Source organism: Megalops cyprinoides, chromosome 17, assembly GCF_013368585.1.
Source record: "Megalops cyprinoides isolate fMegCyp1 chromosome 17, fMegCyp1.pri, whole genome shotgun sequence".
Taxonomy (NCBI): Eukaryota; Metazoa; Chordata; class Actinopteri; order Elopiformes; family Megalopidae; genus Megalops; species Megalops cyprinoides.
In genome coordinates this window covers 10,178,855-10,204,211 of record NC_050599.1, presented here as the reverse complement: position 1 = coordinate 10,204,211, position 25,357 = coordinate 10,178,855, and the positions used below count along the sequence as shown (strand labels likewise).

Below are 25,357 nucleotides of genomic sequence, written 5' to 3'. Positions count from 1 at the left end.
AATTTCCATTTCACACGAATGAAATAAATAAGCTTATCAGGGAAGAGAAAGCCTTGCTCCTGTAGCCCAAAAAGCCCAATTTTCATTATGCATGAGTTGATGAGATGAATTAAATTCACATTCACATTTATTCATGGGGCATACCCTTTTATCCAAAGCGACTTACAAGTGAGGCAGAGTACAACACAAGCAAATAGCCATATAAGGAGTCAACAATATTACTAGTGAGCTTTATCACTGCTGTATGAGGGGAAATCACTGGAATAAGCAGCCGACTGATTTGGAGAGAAAACACGCTTTTGTGTTATGATGTCTCTCAGCGCGTGGGACTCAGGTACTTTAAGGTGTGAACTGCTCCACCTCAGAGTGCAAAAGTGACAGCGGCTCCTCTCTCTTCAGAGTGCCAGCAATGATTAAGAGGAGCCGCAAACAGGAAACGACTTGGGCCTCCAGGAGGAGCGTGGCGAGATTATTCAGCTCTGCAGCAGTGCAGCAATTCTGATGAATCACGAGGGGCCAAGTCCTACCACCGGCTGAAGCACACTCTGTCCTCTACACAGCCATGGGGGAGAACGGCCAGCCAGGCAGACACTGCGGCAGAACGGCCAGCCAGGCGGCTCATCAGTGGCCAATACTGTACCGGCTGGCCGCTTGCTCTTCCATGTTTATACCCTCTATACAACAGATGCTGGCTCTTGCGTAGGTCTACATTTTGAGTAAATTCAAAAAAAAAAAATCATGGGACCGTTTCGATGTGCCGCTCGCTCTCGGGTTCTCTGTTGCTGAAGGTTCGATCGTTGAGGCAAGTTGGCGGTTGTTAACTGCAAGGCAGTCACCACCGTCACAAAAAAAAAAATATTTCAAATAACTGCATTAGCATAAATGAATAATGCGCAGCTGAGAATGCTTCCATGGATGGAAAGTACTGTACCAGCTGGCCCCTTCTGGCTTTTCTGTGTGCAAACAGGAACCAACATGAGGGGCCACTGTCTGATCTAGATTCCATTTCTTCAGCCTATTTGTATTCAAATTGAGAGTTTCACAGTTTAAAAGAAGCCCGCTGCAGTCACTCAGCAGCTGTTCTCCCCCAGTGGTCCTTTCAATTTCACATGAGTACAGTTCTGATGATTATAATTAGCCGTAACTCGCTTTGAGGCAAATTTACACAGTTGTGCAACAGTAGCTCATCGGTCACCTCAACCTGGAGAGGTGGAGATGCACAGGGTCTCAAAGAGCTTGACTACACCTAGGCAGGGCGCAAGTCCAGCAAAAAGACCTGCCACGTCCGTGAGGTAGGCCTTGTGCCAACTGGCTCCCAGCTGTGCACCTCTTGTACTAGGCACTGACCATAAGGAGAACTATTTCTGTTTCACTTCCCTCTGGAACAAGAGGCAGGTGGGCCCTGTGGTCCTTCCCTCAGTATCAACTTTGATCATCATAAGGCAGAACAGAATGTCAGTGGTTTGAGTGCTGGGCTCCTGGTAGGCTGCACGTTCAAATCCAAGTGTGAGGCAATTTCACTCATTTCCTTTGGTTCAGATCCAACTGTACACATAAAAAAATGCGAGCACAGCAAGTCACCGCGGCTAACAGTGTCTACTACACAAATGGTGTAACTAAAGGTAATGTTTCAAGGTGCTATGCTTGAGAAACAAGCTTGTTAGGATGGAGTATTATTATAAAGCACAAGATGATTTTCAGTTTAACAGTGCAAGGTCAAGTTATGACACATAATGGGGGGGGGGGGGGGGGGGGGGCGGGAAATAATGAAAAATAATTTTTTTCAGAAATAAATATACTTTGATGAAGACAGCAAGATACTGAAAACTTGACTCTGACCTAAAGGAAGGGAAATCCCTTTAAGGTACTAGCCTGATTGAAGTCCACCAATTAAAATCAAGCAACATGCTTCATTTCAATATTAGGTACTTGTCTGCACTTTCTCTCACATTTCTGATCGATCCGATGTCCATCCTGACCTGCTGGATTTCTACTCAGTTGGCTGAGCATTTTGAGTCTTTATGAACTGATCAAAATCAGAATATCCTCTAAACATCTGAGCCCTTATCCCTCCACAAATGATTTTATTCTCGTGAGATGCAGTTTCATGGAGATTCCTGCTTCTGATTACCATCTGTCTCAGGGCAGGACAGCTGTGTCAGCCCTGGAGGGAAACGGTGCTTGTTCCATCCATCACTCTGTGTGCGTGTGTGTATGCACTCATCACCATGATCAGAAAAAGCTTAAGGGAATTTCCAAGGACATCAGTGACGTATACTTTAGGGAGTTTCTATGGGGACGTTTCCTAAGAGAGAAACACACACCAGAGAATCCAGCATTCTTCAAATGGGGAAAAACACTCATTTTCGTATTGCACAGAAGTAGTAAAAATTAATAATAGAAGTTCTGAGGAAAGGCAAGCCCCTGTTACATTCTAGGTGTATTCTGCGGGCTCTGAGTGGCCCTAGTGTTGGGACTAAATTACATACTTGGCCAATCATCGTGTCCACAGCTAATCAAGATCTGTGAAATTCCCCGGGTTTAAACCCATCTATTTTTCGGTCAATGACAGAAAAACAAGTATAGGTCTGTAATTCCCAACTGCAGCATCTGCCATGCAAAAAAAGTGCACCTCCAACATCTGCACGTGAACTGCAGTGCTCAGGTCGTTTCAAGACTGTCAGTCATGCATACAATTCTAATTAATTTAGGACCTACAGAAGATTGGACATTTTACATTGAAGTTCCAACATGCAAATGCGGGGCCCAACTTTAGTGCGTTTTGCATCTGCAACCAAAACCCAAGGATCCGTGTGAGCTCAGCATCGTACAAAAGCCTCCACCAATCATGTGTGTAGAATGGAATGTGTCACTGTTTTGCCCGTGCCCCGCTTGCCTGCACGCCATCCAAGCTGTCAGTGAGAAGATCAAACTGATATTTTATGTAATTTTAGTATGCTTAAATGTCATTAAACAAAATGGGCAGATTGCACCACACCCTGTAAGCATCTAGCAAGGCGTAGATAAGCTGGCTTTTGAAACATTAAAAATGAACGTAGAGCAGGACTACAGTAAAACAGGGGACTGCAGCTGGAGAGACAGTCAAGCTGTGTATGCATTCTGCACGCATGTTTGTGAGGGGACAACTACATAGTTGGCCTCACACAGGTAGTTTCTCACAGAACAGTGTTGCTCACTGTCAGCTCATCCATCTGCACCTCCATCTCACACCTGCAGCTTTGTCCACCACTGATCCTGGGGGCCTAACTTGCATGCTGGCTTTCCTTTCTAAATCAGTTCTTAATTACATCTGATTGAGCTGTTAATTAGATACTGATCTAGGTTAAAGTAAACAATGAAAAGGCACAATATGTCCTTTGTGAGGAAAAATGTACTGTGTGGATAGTATGTTTTTCAAGAAAAAAAGCACCTCAACGTAATTCCTTGCCCTTTTGATTAGTAAGATCGCAAATTATCCAAATGATGTGGTTAAGATTAATGAATTGAACTGTAATGAAAAGTCCCAGGAGCAATCAACTGAACAGCCAATTAAACTTAATTGACACTGCAGGTCCAGATGTTTTTAAAGCCCCAACATGAACATGGGAAACCTGAGGCTCTAGAACAGACACAAAGTTACAGAAACATTCTTTGTAGCAATGATGATTTGAGTGATGCTTTAATGATAAATTTAAAATTAAAAATTACTTTAGTTGATGGCTACTTCCTTTTTAAAGCCATACATAAGGGGGTCACTACAAATTTGTTCTTGAATGATAGTCAATTGTGTTCATTACATAGCCAGACAGCTATTCATGAAGAATAAATGTGTGGAACATATTGGATTATGAAACATTCAGGCCAACTCATTCATTCTGTACTTTCATACGCCCTATACTTTCTGCTTATAGTAACCCATTCCACAATGAGATAAACAGACCTCAAACACCCCAGATTGCTGAGGTTCAATCATTTTCACGGTTGATGCTTCCTCGTTGATGCACCACACCTTGAGAAAACAAGACTTGCATTTTCGAAATAAAGCAATGCAAGGGCAGTGGTTAGAACCTCAAGCCATCTGAGTTACAGCTCACTCTCCATTTTGTCCACACTGCGATAACCACAACTGTCATCTCTCGTCCTCCTAATATGCAAGAACACCGCCACCCCCCATTACTGACAGCTTTCAATCAGGAACTGCTCACCCAAAGAGGATGCAGTGCAACTCATCCTACCCCATTAATTTGTTGTCTAGCTGCAGCACTATTAAGCAACACACATGTCCAAGTGTTTTGTGCACTAGTGCTACTTTAGATCTTCCTTTTAAGGGCGGACAAGATGGCGTCATAGAGTAAACACAACAGATGAGTGAGCTCCGGTCGCATTTATCAGTTTATGTTTTTATTTTCCATGTCTGTATGGTAAAAGTGCGGAATTTTGAACGGGTGGTGCTTTAACATGAGCCTTGACAGTTATTTTCTGAAAGCTTCGGACAACATGTATGCCCAGAGACATGAAAACGTCGTCAAAGAAAATCCCCGTCAACGCCGAGGATGAGGGAGAGCTAAATGCTACGCCTGAGACGTCCAGCATGGATGCTAACTCCGGTTCCATGGAGGCAAGTATTGTTCAAGCCCTGGAGAGGATAACTGACAACCTTACTAAAGTCATCGACACCAAGGTTGCCACTGTTCTGGAAGCCATTAAGGAACAGGTTCCATTAAGGAATCTCACAATTGCAAGCGGTCACCATCTGAGTGGGAGAAACGGAGAAACTAATTGCTGATGTGGAGGCTGTGGCTACGTCCTCGGAAGCTAGGATAGCATTTCTTGAGAAACAAGTGCATGACATGCTAGAGCACATTGACGATCTCGACAACCAAGGTTGCAGGTGCAACATACAAGTAGTTGGCTTACCCAAGGGCTCAGAAGGTTCTGATCCAGTGACATTCTTTGAAAAATGGATCCCTGATTACCTCCAAATGAATACAAAGGCAGTGCGACTGAAGCTTGACCGGGCCTGCCGGTCCTTAGCACCAAAACCCGACCCCAATCATCGTTGATAATGAAATTCCATAACTTCACAGACAAGCAGCGTTTAATGGAGGCAGCTCGTCAGCTCGGATCTCACCAGTCTAACCAGGATGATCCCGCACACAAGGGGCCCAGGATCTCCTTCTTTAACGATTATTTGGCTGAGGTGGCCCGGAGTCGCAAGGCTTTTGATGACATAAAGGCACGGCTGAGGAAAATGAAAATGGACTATGCGCTACTATACCCGGCAACTTTAAAGGCGACAGTGGATGGAAAGCAGAGGAGATTCGGCACTCCGAAAGAAGCCACTTCCCTTGTCCGTTCGCTGGAACAGGAAGGTGGAGGCACTGCTTCTGAGTGACATGTCGAGGATTTGATTGGGCGTTTGCTGATTTGATATTTGATTAATACACATGTTGTGTGAGTACTCCTGCTTATGTTCTGACTGTGAGTTGTGATACATATATATACATATATTTTGTCTGTGCGGTGAGTTATAGCCACCATGAGCAAGGCGGAGTTTTTGTTCATTCTATGTTTGAGCGCCAGGGAAGAGCAGAGTGCAGCCTCATTAATTTTTTACTGACTTGTCTGTTTTGTTTTTGGAATGAGGTTTGTGTGGAGAGATCTCCAAGGCTTGCAGCCTCGGTGTGGAATAGGTCTGAAGTCCCCTGCAGGTTAAGTGGTGGGAACAACCCCCTTAACATTTTTGCTTCTAGGTTTTTGTTTTTTTGTATAATAGTTCTAGTTCACACTTTTTTCGGCTCAGTAACTGTATATATTGTGTCATGCAGTTTAAGTTTAATGTTTTCAGTAAGCTATGTATCTGCATAGAGTGTTGAGTTAGACGGTATGGCAAGTAATAAGCTACGTTTGTGTACATGGAATATAAAAGGGGTCCATATTCCTATTAGGAGAAGAAAACAACTTACTTTTCTGAAAAAAGAATTTTTCAAAATATCAGAATATTGATATTGCACTTCTGCAAGAAACATCTAGATGATGCAGAGCATCTGAAATTACAACAAGGGGGGTTTGCATGAGTGTTCTTCTCCTCATACACCTCAATATCTTGGCCAGTATCACTTACCTAATTATAAACTGCACTGCACAGATGTACAATCTGCAATGAATTCAAATGAATTCTAATAAATTGCTTGCAATTACTTACCAATGACTGTAAAATGAAACAGAACAGACACTGTTCTTATAGGAAAACCTCAGCGTAATTGTCTTGCTGCTTATGAGCGCATCATCATGAGCTGATCTCCAACAGGCAAATGGGATGGACGAATGGTCCACGAAAACACCGCACCACAGCTGCCATAGCATACACAGCTACAAGAGGACCGGCTCGCACCACACTCTTACACCCTCTCATATCCTTAGAAAGATCATTAAAAAAAATGGACTTAAAATGTTTCTAAAACCATGTCCTCAACAGAACTAAACATGATTATGTTATAAATATAAATATATATAAATATAAATAAATAATGTCTCCAACTGAGTTATACATTTTATTATTCATTTTCTTCACAGACTCCCTTATCTAAGACAATGCACATGGCTTACATAAATATAATCCATTTTTACCGCTTTCTCACTGAAGCAATTCACAAGCCTAGATTCAAACCTATAACCTTCTGGTTCTCATATACCTATAACATGACTCACTCCTGAAAGTAACTTAATTACGGTTTTAATACACTACTTGGCTTGCAGTTAATAGCAGTATTTGGCAGTTAATTGCGGAGAATTTAAAAGTGCAACTATGTGGTGCTAAAATTGAAAAATTTGAGGATATTTCAGTAGTTTTACCTACATATTTTATCACTTGACATTACAACTGCTAATTTATTTTTATTCTGCACTTTACCTTCTAACATACTATAAAAGACTCTCGATACAGGAGTCTTACAAATTATAACAACAAATAATATTTGTCAATGGTCTTTCACGTCACCACCTTTGGCAAGTAATGATACCACCTTGCATTATTTGTGTAATCTACATCATTCAGCATGGACTGAGGACAATGATACAAAAACTGATCTCTGCACAGTGGAGAGCACATGTACTGGGGCTGCGAGTGTGGCATCTTTACAGCGTCCTCCTCGACATCCTGTTCCCAGACTACTCCCTCTTCAGTGCCTACAGTTTGCTTTTCGTTCCCCGGATCAGGCCAGCCCCTTGGTGAGAACCGGGTCCGCAGCAGTTTGCAAGAAACACAAGTCATGAACTCTGGAAGGGAGACTGTGAGAACCGATCCAGCACTGAACAGGACATGCAAATCAACTACCAGGAAAATCCTGCAGCAGGTTAATCCTTTAAGTGCAGGTTTGAAAACAAGAGTCCTGGAGGTGTGGTTTATGGGAGGGGGAAAAAAAAAAAAAAAAGGTTCTTACTGCTACTCACTCTGGACGAAACGCCCAGAGGCGCCGACTTTGTTTTTCAAAATATCAAACGCAGAATTCGGTTGCTTTATCTCGGACAGCTTGGTATTAATGGTAAGACACAGCACATCTATCAGTGAAGACAGACAGTGGACCGCATTATCACCAGCTAACACTGAGAGGGAGGGAATCCCTTTGTCCTGACTTATCTGGATGTAAACGAAAAGCTTTAAACAATTATCTACAATTTCTGTAACAATTCACGATTCCACAAACACAAGCTCTCATAAGAAAACTGCTGTCAAAAAGCCTCAGATACAAATGTTTTTAATAAGGGATTAACTTCATTTACCAACAAAGACGCCCCAAACATCCCACAATTTTTAAAAGTCTGTTTCCTGAGGAATTGATGTCATTAGAGGGCGCTGCTGTCAAGCAGACATTCCACTAGAGACAGTATGGTATCGAATTTCAGGATTCTAGGATAAGGCACGCTACAACACTAAAACTTTCTGTTCTTGAAATAAGCAGAGCAAGGCATCAGGATTTGCGGAGTGCTTTATCCGTTCCAATACAGTATTTGAATACAGGCTGTTCACCAGCAGTTTCAATATTTTTTTAGGGGAATTCCCCCACACAAATTGTAGTAATAATGGGCATGAGTTTAATGCATCATATTCATGTCCTTAATGTGTCCTTGCAAATCAATTAGGTAGCAGCATGTTACACACACACACACACACACACACACTACACACACACACTACACACACACACACCAAACCCAACAGCAGTATCTTTTTTACCTTACATTTTCCAAAACAGGTTAAAATAATAAAAACTACACTTTCTTACACTTCATTTTCAACTGTGACCAACAGCATAACAGACTTTGCACAGAGCAGTTTACGCTTCCATCTGTTCCAAGGAGGACAAAGATCTTGCTGCAAGCTGGGGGGTGCAATGAACTAAGAGGTGAACGTGACCTGTCAAGCTTTCTTGGTTGAACTTTGAGGGTCTTTACAAGTAACAGGTGCAAAGATGCTGAGATTGTGCCGAGTGCAAAAGGGTGACTGCGATCTCATCATCAAAAAAAAAAAAGCCACTGCACACCATTTCTGACAAAACTCATGCTATGATATTCTTCTATGGCACAGCACTACAATACGACACTGGGTTTAAGTCGCCGCTTCACTACTGCATTTGACTCCTCAGCATAAAATAATTTTCAGGTACCGAAATCCACACTACCATCCTGAACACTACATTAGGAAATATTACGCGTGTCTGTAAGTATTCTTCGAAAAAGTACATGGATGACAAGAAAGAGTGCAAAACAAATGAGAGCAAGTACAAATTACTGATTACTGATAAAGTAGACCGCAGATCTAAGAATATTTACTTACAAATGCACTTTTGTGTTCTGCTAGATGCTCCTCAAGAAGACTGCATTCTTGAGAGCTTTGGAAGTTTGTGCCACTGTTTGTTAGCTTTCTCCAAAAGCTAAAAGTCAGGGTTCCCCCCCCCCCTCTCTCTCAATAACCAACCTTCTCAATCGTATTGAATAGACAAGTAATTTCTCCAATGGTTCATTGAGAAAAGTAGGAAAAGAAATCCATAAAAGCATTGTTTTTCAACTGTGAGGCTGATCCTTTTTCATCTTTATGATAAAGCGCTATTTACGTTGCCTACAGCAAGAGGGAAAAGAAAAAGACCAGGACTGCACCAAACAAGGGCATCCTTTTTTGAGAAATATTTACTTTTGTTCCTCACATCCACTCCGCTCTCACTCCCATTATTACATTCTTATTATTACTGTGTCTGCAGAGGCTCATGTTTTGCAAATATCTGGCTTTTGGTAATGGGGGAAAAACAGTTCAGTTTGTATTGCGAACACCAAATGCTAAATTACACAGTGTATCAACTTCCCCTCTTATTACATGAGTCATCCAAAATTTTTTGTCATATCAATAAAAAGAGAGGGAAACAGCCTACCACGTCATTACCATGTTGACTTCTTTTGCAAGGTCTGGTTCAGTATGCAATGAATGTTTTTCAGTATGTCAAACGTAGTGAAAACAGAACACTTGTTTTCCCACGAAATGAATCTGAAGTGAAGTTATCAACAGTACTTCATTTGCTTGACCGATGCCCCATCTCCAGGCTAACTTAAAAAGCTTACCTTTGAACATGCTATGGATTTATATACAGTGGAATGAAAGATGAGAATGAGGGTAAGTGCCCTTACAATAAAATAGCAGCAGCACTACACCTGTGAATCAAACCCACAACCTTCTGATTATGAGCCCAATTCCTTTATTACTGCTGATATTAGTCAATGCTGTTTTACATGAGCAAATGACAGGAAAAGCAGTACAGCGGTGGGTCAGTGAAGTTTCTGCATTTCCCCACCCCAAATTACAATTTCACTTCTGTAGGCAACCAAGGTGTCTACATGCTGACTATTCTGCGTAAAGCCAAGCTGTTGGACATTCACAGTCCCACAATGTATATGCTTTGGATAGGAGTTAAGGACCTCCTATAGCATTTTTTTCTGTGTGCTGTGCTGTTGTACAAATCCATAACAGGATTAGCCTTCTCTGATGGCCAGTTTCAATCTTCCTACAACTCGTGCAAATCCTCATTCTGACTCCAATTTACAATTTTTCCTCTCAGATTTTCAAAAAAGCTGAGAAGTATTTCTGTTGTATTGTATGTGTAAGAGGTCACTGCAAGGCAAACTGCTAGGGCCATCACTCTACCCCATGGTCCAGTCTAATACTAGGACACATTACCAGTGAGCCAGGAATTTGCAGACTCATGTGATGTTTTGTTTCATTACACACCGCTAATGTTAACATATCCATACAATGGCCCATGCAACTATTCTACTTGTTACAAAAACTGCGGGATATACAGTGTACACAATCGCGGAGAATCACTCGCACATATTTTACCTTCCTTCTTTTTTTGATCTCACCTAAACGAATTCACTACATGCAGTGAACACGCTTCTTTAGGAGAGGAGACGTCACAGGCATCAGAGAAGTCAGCCTCTGATGATGGATGCACTCTCTCAGATGCTCATTGTCAACTAGCACCATACAAAGACATCACCAAAGTGAGCTTACATTTAGTGTGAAAATGAAATGCAGTGCATTAAAACCATGATTACATGACACTTGTGTAGCATCAGCACTAGGAAAGGCTGAAAAAGTGAATGCTAAAAGTAGATTCCACATCATCAACAGTTGTTTCACTTCCTGTAAATAGAGTGGACTGCTTTCACACCAGAGAAATTTCCGGAGAACTGTGCCCCAAGTGGTGTGAAAAGGCCCCAAGACCACTTTGTTCAAGCAAATTTGAGTTTTGTCTTTCTGGAGTAAACCCGAGTTTGAAAAACGCTGAACAAACTGAACTCAGTGGGATAAACGAATTCAGGTCCGAAAAATCCCCTCAAAACAAACCAAGAGCAAAAGCATCCGCACTCCTGCAAACCTCGTAACCATGGAACGGACAAACAGAAATAAGTCAATGAGTACCGACACACCACTGAATGCTCCCAAGTTTTTAATGAACATGAAAGGATCACTTCTTCTGAACAAGCAAAGACCTCTACAGTGGAAAAATGATCCTTTTGAAGACCGTCAAAACACTTGGGAGCATACACCGTACCTTCTTTCCCAGCGCCTGTGAAGTGCCTCTACGTTTGAGTGTGCTGTTGCCCACAGACACTCACCCAACCTTAGAATGGCATACGCTGTAAGAGAAAGTTTATCACAGCAAAGCTTTGAATTATTCAAATTTGGTGAACGTTTGTGCAACATGAGCTTGAGATCCAGAATGTATGCAAAATACAGTAGATTGTGTGGGCTTAGTCAAAAGGAATATGTACTGAGGGCATTTCCCAAGAGAAGTGTCTTCTAATCTTAGGGCTAATAGTGGTTCTTGTTCTGCACCATCATGAGGTTCTGTTAGCTGCAGAACAGCTGACCTGAGCGTAAAACAGTATGTACAGACTGCACCACTAAATGACCCCTGGTAGGAAAAGGGCTAGCTGTGGAGATTTTCTGAGGGGTCATTTTTTTTCTAGGATAATTCGGCAACTGAAATCCCAAAAATCGCACTCCATTCACTACACTCTAGTTTAGAGCAGCAGTTTAGAGCATCATACAACACAAGTACAGTACAGTATGCTTAAGACTAAAATGTAATGCAATGGAATAACAAACCATAACATAAAAAATACCACCACTTGGGCCCAGAGAGAGGATCATTTTTTCCTACGTAGGTGGTGCTAAAAAAAAAAAAAACAAAAAAAAAAAAAAAAGAAAAGTGATCGGTGGTATAGTGAACACTGCAAAGCTGACATTTTCAATGCACCACTTCCTGCAATAGCCCACACATTTCTCTACTGAGCACAGATTCAATAAAGCTAGCGATGTTGTGGACCTGTAAAACAAGTCAAGGGATCTGACAGAGAGCAGCACTGAAGTTCCCTCTTTTGTGCTCAAGTAGGCAGGAAAGGTACTGGCAGCCAAGTAAAGTACCTCGCAACTTCCTGTAACCTCAAAATCAGTCTGATGTTTTTCAGCATGATGGATGGCTTTCACAGTTGCAACTATTCAAAAGAATACAAGTAGAAAAGAAAGAAGGCATAATATCTAAATCTGCTGCAGGGAACTTCTTAAGACAAAAACTCAAGGCGGATCAATTGTGAAATATTTGGAGGAAAAAGTTCAGAAATTTCTGCTGCATTAAGGCAATGCATCTCTCTACGGGAGTATATATGCAATTCCTAAAAGCCCCCGAACATTTCCATTAGAGCCCGATTATAATGATGGCAAGTTCTACGGCACTCTCTGTGATGCAGGAAAAAATAAAATAAATCCTCTTCCTTTGTTCCTGCATCTACAGGAAGTACAGAAGGTTCAACCGAAAAACTATGGCACCTTATTGTTAATGACTGTGGGTTTTTTAGACGATTGTAGATAGCCATGCATATGGTGGAAAACTCACATGCAAGAATCAATGACATGTTATGCCTGAATTTGTTAATCAAAATTAAGGAGGAATCGCCATAGCGATAATACTAAATGCCCGCTTTGCACATTATGCTATGTAGAGATTCACGCTCTTTACCACTGCACCTTACAGGAGGGGGCAGGACACACCTGGACACTTAATGCATGTGCTTAGTAAACAGATCAAATCGCAAACTTTATTTCAATATTTACACAAAGCTCTCTTACAGCAAGCCACTGATGCACTGCATACAAAAAACATTCATCAAAAATACCTGTACATTTCTAACTTTTCTTTAAAAAAAAATTTTTTTACATTTAATATTCACTACAAAATTAATTCAGGAATGCAACATAACAAAAACTATCCTTATGAAAAGCACCTCAGTTATGAAGATCACCTAAAAATGCTTTAAAGTTTATGCACTTATAACATGTTTTCATCAGAGACAAATTCATAAGTCAATGCAACAAAGTTAGAATACGGACACGAAAACAGGGTTAAAATATGAACATTAATGTTTAACAAAATGCCATGTTAGCGTATCTGAGAGTACACGTAAGTGTGACTGACACTGAGTGTGTATGTGAGAAAGTGTGTGTGTGTGTGTGTGTGTTTGAGAGAGAGAGAGACAGGGCGTTTGGTTTGGCGTTTATATATGGGAAAATCTCCAGGTGTCCCTGAACTTAAATACCAGCCTCTGATGGTGGTAAACCAAAAGAGTGCACCAACTGCTCATAATTTCCAGAGTCTGTGCACCTGCAAAGTGTGTCCCCTTTCTTCTCAACTCTGTGAACTGTGGTTCACTTTCTCTCTCTAAAGAAGGCATTTTCCATCTTATTTTCATAAACCCGTGATATATATCAGTTCATCTACAGCAGAATTGAGGGTTTCACTGGAACTTGTGGCAGATACACGTCACGCTATTCCAAAGCTACCCCAGCTGGTTTAACACCAACTTTCTCCTTTGGCTCAAGATTTAACAGATGAGTAATTCTGAACAACTGGCCCCACGCAGTATTGGCAAGTCACTTCATGGTTACGGTCAGAGAAGCACTTCTTCTTGCATATGTGGACACTGATGCTTTTCTGGCCTGATGGGTAATGACGTACTATGTGCCATAGGTGTGAACCACAAAGCCAGGACGGAGAAAAGCAATAGCAATTCATTTCTTGAAAGCAAAACCATGATCTTAAACAATGATGAGTGCAAAGCGGAAAAAAAAGTACAGTATAAAAACTAGCCATCAGTAGTTCATTTTCTTTAGAAAGTAGAGGTTTTGTTAAATCCAACAATACAAACTGAAAAGTTTACTGTGAAACAATTCTGTGTAAATAGCTGTCATGTTCATTACAAGTAATCAGGCTGTTTAAGAACTACTGTATTATGCTGGCTTTTACGGTCAGTTGACGGTCATATATTCTGATATACAGGTGTAAAACTGGGCATTTTAAAAATCACTAATGTACGAGACAAGTGCTCAGGAAACCTTTTAGGAAAAAAAGTGAAAATTTTGAAAAGAGTGTTTTCCCTGGGATTCAACAAAGAAGTAAATTACAACACAACTCTGTTAAAAAGCCATAAGACTTTGTTGGATACAAAAATGGCGCGGAAACTGTTAAAAGGAATTTTGAACACTGTTGCAGTAATGAAAAAATACAAATTTTTAGAATTTTGTGGGTTGTGTCTAAAAATGCATGCTGCCCAACCGACCGACAAGCAAGCACCTTTGCTATTCACGCGTAAACGCCTTCTTCTGATTAGCTTTTACAATGTCATCGGGAGAGGGCGTACGGAAGTCAAATGGTGTTATGTTAAACAGAGGTCCTTGCTCCTTTGCTCTAACCAGTTGCATCTGTTTGCTGTATAAAAATGCCCCATAGGTACAAGCGCTTCGCTTCCTGAAGCTTTTGCTTGGTAACCGCACAGACAGAGTCAGAGCAAACACAGAGGGTCGGGCAAACACAGACGGTATGTGGCCTTGCTGAAAGCACGCCCTGTGAGAGACTGACCGAGATTTGCTCGGAGACCGCCTCGTGTCACGATGGCTCAACCTGCCCGGTGAGACGGCTGTCGTGGCACCAACGGATGGCTGTTGGATAAGCGTGCTTAAATCCACACTCAGATCTGGGTTTGGTGGAAGCTGCACCTTGGGCCGCGTGCTCTTACTGCTGGCCACTGAAGGCTGAGGCTGGTTTTCAGAAGTAGCGGCAATGAGGTCACACAGAGACACCTTTTTCTCCTCGTGGCTCTGCTTGTTTTCTGCCATCAGAGAAGATAACGGACACCCTGACTTTGACAGAAGACCCGTCTTGACCTCATGCTCAGAGGCTAATGCAGACAACGATGGCAACCCTGCTGGTGGAGCTGGTGATTTGGTCTGCAGTGGCTGGCTATGGATGCCAGGTAGGGAGCTGTATAGGACAGGGCTACTGTTTTTGTGCTCCTGAATCAGTTCAGCGAGGGAAGGGCTCCCCTTGTGGTCACTGCTTCCACTGTGAACATCTATCGGACTGCTCTTGAGGCCAAGCAATGGCTTGGAATTCTCACCAGGTGCCTGAAGATCTGCCAGTGTTAAACTACCCAGAGAATACAAGAGGGGACTGGAGCTGGGAAGAGATGAGTTTCCAGATGCTAAACCACTGAGGGAAAAACTGCTTTTGAGGCTACAGGGCACAGGTGAGGAAGAAAGACCCAGGGATGGACTATTCACTATTTCATATGGCTTGCTTCCTGGTTCTCGCCCAGAGACTGTCACATGACTCCCTATAGCTCCGCCCGTCTGAGTGTTCTGCTCATGTTCAGCCATTAGCTGGGCCAGACTGCTTTTCATTAAGTTGTTGCCTGCTGTCATCGCAGCATTTGCACTGGCCAGAGACGTGTGCTGTCCCGCAGCGTTTGTCTCTCTAAGTGAACCGTTCATGGACAGACTCTGGGAATGCAACCCTATTTTGTCACCGAGCTGTGTGTTAAGGCTTTGACAAAGATGAGTGCTGCTCGGCTTTAAGTCTGGCTGAGCCAAGAGGTCGCAGAGATTCAAAGAGCCAAATGAATCTGCAGCAGTTTTCAAAGGTGCCTGTGAGTTGACAACTGATGAGGAAAATAAGGCTCCTTACCTTACAATAGCCAAAAATGTCATCACAGGTCCACACGGACGACCACAAGCAACAGCGTGGAGGATCATGGCAGGAAGAGGGGGGGGAAGGCATTTCATTACATTTTTGTCAACAAAAACAACTAACAAATAAAGACAGGCATCGAAACTGGATACAGTCCCTTCCCACCCACCCCTCTTAACCAAAGCTGGCTCTCAGAAAAAAAACCCGAGAAAAGCATTCAGCTGGATACACTAGGAGGCCATTTGTCAACCTTCACTAAAGGGCCACCTACGGAGATGTGCTTGACTAATACAAAAACTCCCTGGTTTTAATACGATCAAATATTCAAAATGACTGCACCAGTAGGCATCAGTACTAAAATTTAATAAAACCAGAGGGTATAACTAATTAAGGAACACCATAAAGGAGATAAAATCCCATACTTAACCTGTATAATCATTTTACATTTAAAATCAATAAAAGCCAAACAGCTTCTGCCAACCAAAGATTCCAGCTAATAGCAAATAGTTCGCATAAGTTGAAAAGAATTATGATGCAGGACGTTGACCTTTTTTTGGTGGAAAGTTGGTGGTTGATGTCAGTTCTTCAAAGATCAATAAATACAAATACAGATGCAATATCCCTTTGTCATATAAAAGTTAAACAGGTCACACTGCATACATGCTTCTGCAAGAGCCAAATGCACCAATGGGGCCAATGGTTACAATGACCTGCTCACAGATGAATGAGTACTGTGCGGAAATGTACAACACACAAACAGGCTGAGACAGACAAAAAGGTCACAAGCGCTCAACTGAAAATGTTACGTGTCTTTAATGGTGTATTTTCCACACAAATCTAAAGACAGGTTATCTTATGGAGCAGAGAGTGCTGAACCTTCATTTGTTGATGGAGTTACCGTTAATCTGCAACTTGCCAGTCCTGGGACTCCTGTTCATTCTTTTCTTTCATTTAAATTTCCATGCAACGCACAACCATTCATATGTCAGACTACCCTGTAGATGTGTCATGGCCAGTTGCCCACTCTCATACAATGAAACCTGGAGTGAAGAACAGCCTGTAGGCCAAACATGTGCGTACCTTTGTCACTTCTTGTAGCAGTGGACTCTTCCTGCTGGTTTCTCGTAGCAGGTGCCGTCTTGCTGTCGTCAGAGAGCACAGAGTCCAGCGCCTTCTGCGGGTCAAAGCCAGCCTCCAGGGCCGCTCTCGTCAGAACGGAGTCCGGGATGGAGTCTCCGAGCACCGCGCGCATCTGGTCCAAACATGAGTACAGCCTCCCTGAAAAGTACGCACAAAATACATGTTCTTCGTATACACTGCATCTGATGTGCTCTGTTCGATAAACTTACAATCTATCACATTATTTTTCCAATGAGGTCATCACTTTTATTGCTTGTAACTGATGTTATTGCAGTGATAATTCACGTTTCTTTCAACTTAAGAAAATCATTCATTCGAAAGCCCTGTGTTGAGTGCCAAAAACAGTGTGACAATTGCCACATATATACAAACAGCAGAAAACACCCAAATTTCACTCTGAGGCCTGAAAATCTATTTACAGTAATTTCAATTTGGCTGAAACTGGGACTTCTTTTTGTTCATTTCTCGAACATTGCCGTCTTCCACGTTGCGTAACTTCCTTTGTTGGCCTAAGGGCATGTTCAGTAGACTACAATTTTTTTTTTTTTTTATTTCAAATCTTCTTTCCCACTGTTTTTGATAAATCGCCATTTGTTTTTACCTCAAAAGGTTCTTTTCACATAGTTTGATGAACAGTTGTTTGCTTTAACCATTAAAGATTCTTTCAACTATTTCTGATAAACAGTCCTTTGTCTACCAACTTTGGATTATTTAAGAAGGTATGTATGTACCCATCTCCTTTCTGACATGTCCTGTTCAGTTCAGGTCTGGGCCAGGTGTATTTGTTTGGGCCTGTAAAGACCTTTATTTGAGAAGACTCTGGAAAGTGCATTAAACAGTCCAACACTTGAATGCCATCCCAAAAGCACCTAGCAATTTAGGGCTTTTCCTGACATTAAATGCCTTTTATAATAGCTGTGCATGTGGCTCAGTCACCACCAGTACCCTGGTCGAGGGGATCGAGGTTCTGATGGCTGCTGGTGGGGGACATGGGCATCTCTTCCTCCGCCTCATACTCTTCTTCCTCCAGGGGCTCTGCAAAGGCTGCCTGCTTCTCATGGCGGGAGTAAATGAACTGGGCAGCTGCAAAATGAGCGCATCAACTGACTGACATATTCAAATTCATTCACTTAACACTCTCCTTTCCTCTGCAGTATAGGAGGTAGCTACACACCACATCCCAACCAGGACACCCTCAGAAAGAATCTTCTCCTGAACAACTACTGTCTGGGTTATTGAAGTACTGAAGTAATTGCTGATTGGTTAGAACAATCATTACCATCTTCCCACAAAAGGATGGAAACACTACAACTGACAACTCATAAACATCACACAATCATTAAAAAAGCACGTAATTTGCTACCAAATTCATATATATTTTTTGTTATGAACTGTCTTAACATCAGAGTCATTAACTATAGTCAGTTGGGCTAGGTACCACAGATGTAGGTGTACAAACCTGTAGCTGGTGAAATACAGTAGTCATCATCCACAGACTGTCCATATATGTCGTCATCTTCAAAGTCTGTTTGTACAAATATGCATTAGGTCACCCGCAGCTTACTATACAAAGGCTACAAACTAAGTCACAACCGGTATTTTACCATTTTTGGTGCAAGACAGAATCATTAAAGCCGATGTCTACCTTGCTTTGGATGAATGCAAGTTAGCCAAGATAGCTTTCAGCCAACACACAAATAACATTTTTAAGTCTATTTTCGTTTATCCTAGCTAGCAGGCTATGTGTTAAAGAACAGGTGTGGGCCAGATTTCTCTAAAGAATCATCAGATCAGCCAGCTAGAAACTTTAAAGCTAACAAACATTATGTTAGGGTATGTTATGGCACTTGCATGCTTGTTCGCTCGCTAACAGGCTAGCTTGTTTTGACTTTTCTGATCATCTAATGTTGGCTAATTGAGAATTCATAGGTTATGATGCAAAGATTTAGCTAAAACAACAGGGCTACATTTTACAATGATGTTTAGGTAGCTATCTGGCTAGTCTGCTGTCTTATGCTGAGTGTAGCTAGCTAACCGGCTAATATACAATTGCCTGGCCTGTGCCACAGATGTAAACAGGTAACGTTAGTGAAAAGTACACGACAGCAGTTCTTTTCAGAGTAATTTAGACAAGCGAGATAGGATAGCCAACGGGCTAGCAGGCCTTGAATTTAAAACATGTACACAATCAATTTAGAGCATCTACCTTCGTCGTAGTTATAACCCCGGACATTTCTGTGTCGAGACATTTTGAAATATTTCCTTTTGCCCCTTTATGAGGTGATTTTGGACAATCAGAGAGTTTGTGGTTGTTAGCATCTAACGTAATGTTCGTCTCACTCTCCGGCCGCCATGTTTTGTTTCCATTCCCGACCACGCTGTACGTCACTGCGCATTCTCAGCGAGAGCACATGTGCGAAGCGTGTACTCTGTGCTGAAAATTCCGACTGTGTGGGTTCAGCATATGTGACTAACGTGTAACAGGCACACCAAATTGCAATCAGGTGCTAAATGTCGCTAAATGTCACATTCGTGCACAGCTTCGTTCATAGCAGTACTTGCAACACGGGGCGGCAATGCTTTCATGCAATGCAAGAGCACCTAGAAGCGAATTTGGAACACTGGCATGGATAACGCATATTAAATTGCCATGACTGGTGTCATTTCATAAACTGCCTACCAACTTCTGTCATATGGCGTAACATTTAATTTACCTAACGTGATCTTTAATTATCATCATTTATTTCATCATTTGCTCTCATCCAGGGTGTTTTACATAAATTGCATTTTATGTATGATCTATTGATACAAGTGAATAATTATTTTTTTTAATGTAGTACAAGTTAAGTAATTCCCTCAAGGATAACAGAAAAACCTACCATCTGGGATTTTAACATACAGCCTTCTGGTCTACAAGTCTATTCCCTTAACTCCTATTGGAATGTGCTTCTTGCATGGAAAATACAATATGTATAATACTAATAAATTCTATAAATAAATTCATTCTGGACAATAACAGTTGCTTATGATATTTACACAAAATGACTGAACTAGATGAGCAAAAAGGTTCTGCTCACACCTGATATTTTCAGTTTTTAGAGAGAGTCGTGACCTCCCATACCCCGTATGCCATTCCAGTTCCCATGGAATTCTGGAATTGCTTCAGATGTTACAAGACCTCACCCACTTTGTTGTACAATGCCTGTTCACACTGAACAAAAATGTCTATTGTATATCTGCTGGAATGTGACATAAGGGCTGGGGAGCTGAACTTGGAATGCAAAGTCTGAAACCTATGTTAATATGGTTTCTTGGAAGGGCATTTGCAGGTGTACGCTTAAGGACTAGAGTGTTGTAAGTTAGACTGTCAGATGGCCTATTGGTGTTGTAACATTTGGTCTGAATAGTAACATCAACATATTGCACCTGAATTGCTTTAGTGAAAACTCAGCAGTACAAATGGATAATATGTAAAAATGTAAGCTTGTTATCATAAAAATGGAGGTCTGTTAAGCAAATGATGAATAATAATATTCACTCTATACCTCAGTCTTTGTTTTATGACACAAACGTCAATGTCGTGGGGCTCATTGTGTAGATGTGTCTGATGTCCTAGGATGGACTCAGTCAGTTGTGCAAAGTTTGCATACTGGATCTCATGGTCATTACACCTGCACTTAATGACTGAATGGACAGAGGGAGAAGGCGCATGCTCTTCTGAGAAAACTGATCCATTGATTCAGAGTTCTCTTCTCAAACATATTGACTGAAGGGGATGAGCAGCTTTATCACTGGTAGACATTTCCTGTCTGACTTTGCCGAATACTGATGTAGTGACAGCCTTGTCTGCTTCACAGCAAAGCAGTTTTTGTATGCCCTGTGGAATGGGTCGTTTGTGTCACGTTAAAAGTATTCATCTACATAAAGAAAGGACCTTCACACTGATGCAACAGCAGTGGCATAAGCAAATCAATGAGTTTTAATGAATTTGTTTTTATCATATTGTAAATCACATTTGGTGTGTCAAGCCACTTGCCAAACCAAACCACAGTACTTGCAGTGTGGGGGTAGGTTTGAAGCTAGTTAAAAGACCAACACTGTTCTGTACCTGATTATTGTATGTTGCATTACAATACATTGCATTCATTTAGCAGAACAGCACAGCACAAAAGAACAGAAGTGTATCCATTCAACTTGTACAACATCATTGTAAATGCAACAAAAGTCACATTAAAGGATATCCCATTAGAAAATGAAATATATTGTAATATATTGATTAATATGTTGGTCAGCACAAGAATATATTGAAAACATATTTAAAATACACTGATGAAATGAAAAGCAGAAATGTATTGCAATATGCCAAAACGGCAGGAATTTACATACTTTCAAGATTTAAAAAAATCTCTAAAATATATTCTTAGTATGTAATTTGTTGTATGGAATTATATGCTGTCATATGTATTTTAGCCACAGGAAAGATCTTGACCATCTGTGCTCCCCCAGCATTTCAATGTTATGATCCTCAGAGAAATCAGCATGCTTACGTAAGTAACTGTTAAAAACTGATGGACAAACAAAAGCCTGCTCTCATTACATACTTCCAGAACTATCAGAGGTTGTACAATGCCTTACAACACTGCAGATGGCCATGAAACTCCAATAGACCACAACCAACCCTCTACTGACAGAGGAAACGCCTCACAAAAGACATCTGTTAAGCTTTCATTTGCTTTACACAAACAAGCTCAATACATCCATCCATGCCACAGTATCTCATCGTCTTGATAAAATTTAGAGGTACCCTTGTCCTCCCACTGGAAAGTGAAGCCATACGAGTTTAAAAAGCTTGTTGTGTTCATTTTTTCTGTTTGTGAGACCCAATAAATGATTTGAGTTGAAAATAAACATGTATTTTCCTACAAAAATTATCTGCAATACTGCACATACTGTGCTTGATGCAAATATGCAGGTTCACCCTGACAGTAAAGGTCAGGACCTCTGGTGAATCCAAACATGAAGGCCAAGTATGGTGAGTGACGTCACTATTTCCGTTGTGAATGGTTACACCAGCATACCTAAAAAGGAAAAAAAAGAAATAAAAGAAATAAAAGAAAAAAATTAAACAAAATGAAGATGATTCATCGTGGTGGCTTGGGTGGCAGACTCAGGGGAAATGTTATCCAAGCCTACTGACAGCCATTCTCCATTTTTTATGCAGAGGTGTGTTGACCCCTGCAATTAAATATTTTGAAAAGTCCCTTAAAAATATAATTGTAAAAATACTTATTGCATTTGGCAGTCACATTTGTCAAAAAACTGGAGGGGTAAAGAAACATATGGGATTGTTGTACAGAAACAAAAGTGATGTCACCAGCAGTGATAAACATTTGTGTGCCCTGGGATTCACCTCTGGGGGTTACCAAAGTTAAGGGCAATGACTGCACCCGCAATGTTTTCATTTCCTGTATTTTTGTGTACATTTTGAAAGGTGTTAACCACTACAGGTCATACAGGTGAAATAAAGTGAATTCATCAAGTCATAACCTCTCAATGTACCTTACTGCCAGCCTTAGTACCTACCCTACTGTCAGAATCTACACCCATATTATCAGTGGCTTCTGTCAGCTATCCCTGAACCATAACATGTTGTTTGGATGTATTTGAAGACAGCAAGTTGTTCTGCTGTCTTGTTATGATATGTTCCAGCAAAATGACCTCTTACCTACTGTACTTCATTTTCAGAATGAAGGATTTTCTATTTTGAATAATGTCAGCATTTTTGAATGGAGTGCGTATTTAAGTCAGTAGCTAGATAGATGCTTCACCAACAAGGTCCATTGATACTAAGGGCTTTACATAATTCTAGCATTGTACCTAAAGCATGAGTAACATTTAACGGTTTATGGTTTTGTCATCACACAAGTGATGACAAAATTCAGAAAGTTGATAAATTGTTTAGTGAGCTAAATACTTTTAATCATTTGAAAATATGCATTAAGTATGCAATAATGACAAAACCGAAAGAATAAAATCACAAAGTTTAAACACTGCAAGATCGGAGAATGGTCTCCAACATACTGTAACTAGTAGATGAAAGTAGGTTAAATTAAGCACAAAATTTGTCCTTTCCCTTTTAATTTCATTTCAAGCATCCCTCCTCTGTGCATTATTTTTTTCAAGCCTATTTACACAGAGCATGCTTTGGCCACGTTTAGCCCCGCCCAGCCAACTGTACCTCGACAGAGTAGGCGCACATTCAAGCTGCCTCCTGGGCTGGGTGGAAACCCCCATGCCGGAGGCATTACCCTCTGAAGTGGAACTGAAGTCTTTAAAGGGGAAAACAGCTGCAGTGCTGTACATTTACTTTGGAATGGCAGTGTACCCTGTAGCAACTGTTTTTCCAAGACATCCTTGATTGCAATATACATGGCACTGGAGACACCATGTGAAGGCACCATGTCCATTTAAGTTAACAGTCTGAGAAAAAGGCAAAGGAGCTACCCTCTACAATCATATGTTCCCTGTGGGAATAGCTTGTTTATGGTTTTTCTACTCCACAATATGCTCTAAAATTCCAACACCTTTATGATTTATATACAGGCTTTGCAATGTCAGAACAGCAGACTCCTGTTTCAGTTTAAGTCACCGTCTGGTACCTGGCTGGCCTGGAAAAGAACAGAAGTTTTTGCGAAAAACTTTTATTTTTCCTCTGTGGTTATGACTGAAACTATAGATCCTTGCCTACCTCCTCTGGATGTCAATATTATTTTAGTTTCTTGGTTGTTAGTGAGATGAACTGAAATACAATGTATATTATAACCAACATAGATACTGTTTACTATATACATCCTGTATCCAGAACAACAATTTCTTAAATGTGGCCAGCATTTTGTCATTTTTAGTCACTTCTCCCATGCCAAAACTTTGGGGCAGTCTATCTCAATTCCCATCCACTTCTTGAAGCATTGTGGTGGTACATTACTTGTAAATAGTTACACTTACACGTTTCTTTTAATTATCTGAAAATGTTCATTTTGTTTTTGTATAATAGACAGCCATCAAATTTTGGACATGCATCATTTCTACCTAAAGGAATATCATGTCCATTTTGTAAAGATCTAGTCCCTTTTTTCAGTAACAAGGTGAACACTACAGCTCAATGCATTGTTTTGTAATAACAGTGAGTTTGTGAAAACAGTGAATCCTCACATACAACAGTCTGTAGGTACAGCCATCTCTCCTCCAACAATAGAATGTTGATTCTCAGCATCTGGAATCTTGTTGGACATGCATTTTTTTTTAATTTTCTGACCCTAACAGTGACACCAGTCTTGTTAACGAGGTCCAAACTGAGCACTATAACCTGGGTTCAAGCCCAGCCATTTCATTAGCATTCCTGCCAGCATAGGGGTGAAAAGGGCGAGAATGCATCAAGAAAAAATACAAAACAGAAATCCGGGCCTTTCCACGTCTAGATTGGATATGGGCAGAACAATTTCAACTCTCATAAGTGTCCTCCTCTGCAAACAAAAGTCCAAAAGTAATTCACTCTATGTTAGACAAATAGTTGACTGGATAACTTCTCACCGTAAAAACAATGTGTTTCATGTCCCACAGGTTGAGAAGAATACCCCCCCCCCCCCCCCCAAGTTCTTCTTGACAAGTCATACCTTTAAATATAGATCATACAATGGAAACAATAAATACAGAAGGACTTCAGTACAATTGTGAAATAAAAATAATTACAATATAGTATTTTCCATTTTAAGTACGTTTTTAATTTTGCTACAAATCATTGAAACCTTTCTTTGGCAAACAAAACCGCAGTCGGCACATAACCTCTTACAGTGTGTTAAATGATCCCCCTCAAAAAGCTGTTCTATAACAACTTAAACACGATAAAATATCTAGCAATGTGACAATTACAATCATTCATTCTCAAACAGTTAACATACACAGCAGTACTGTGATAAGCAGCCTACTGTCACAGGTGTTTGTAAAACAGTAAGGAATGATTCAAATGCTTTGTGCTTGGTACACACTGCTTTGTAAAGGCAGCACAGAATCTTAACTATCTCAATCATTATAATGCAAATTTCCTAAAACAAAACTTAGAGAACACAAATCCCTATATTCATTTTCCCAACTGCATTTGCATACTTGACTTGCAGCTTACCAAGTATTTGATTTTGCTATCTACAGGTTTGGTTGAGATAATATGGTCAAGTGTGTTCACAACTTGTTCTTACTGTATATCTGTAAGAAAGTTATATACTTGGAGAATACACAGTTGAATGACTTGACACTAAACAATGATGTCATTTTTAATCCCTAGAATATTAACATTATACAATGAAAACTACAATGTGATTAATTATATTTCTTGATTCGAAAGGTAATCTGATAAATTTCCCACAGAAATGGTCATTTTTTTACTTAAGTGGCCATCCATTCTGGAAAGATAGGATCCATTCTGAATAACTAAATGCATTCACACAGATGTGATCAGATTCAACATACAGATATGAAAAAGGCAAAAGTTTCCAAGTTTTGGGATCCATGTCTTTTTAATGCAGAGACTGATGTATAATGTACAACCTAATAAAGGCATTAAAACAAACAGATGTGCATTTTTCCCT

The 25,357-nt window shown here is 40.7% G+C and overlaps 1 protein-coding gene across 2 annotated transcripts in view; it reads right to left on the bottom strand.

Annotated features, from left to right (window-relative positions):
* The window catches only part of hbs1l (HBS1-like translational GTPase), a 28,570-nt gene extending 9,484 nt beyond the window's left edge, over positions 1-19,086 (bottom strand). The window contains exons 1-5 of one of the 2 annotated variants that reach the window (XM_036549499.1): positions 18,922-19,086; positions 18,175-18,240; positions 17,661-17,798; positions 16,656-16,853; positions 13,827-15,567 (exon numbers count right to left, since the gene is read on the bottom strand). In XM_036549499.1, the coding sequence (XP_036405392.1) occupies positions 14,189-15,567; positions 16,656-16,853; positions 17,661-17,798; positions 18,175-18,240; positions 18,922-18,964 (1,824 nt within the window). In that variant the 5' untranslated portion in view covers positions 18,965-19,086 and the 3' untranslated portion in view covers positions 13,827-14,188. Of the gene's footprint in view, positions 1-13,826; positions 15,568-16,655; positions 16,854-17,660; positions 17,799-18,174; positions 18,241-18,921 lie in introns of those variants that run through there. The other variant, XM_036549498.1, reaches the window with a different exon arrangement.
* Positions 19,087-25,357: the final 6,271 nt, after the last annotated feature.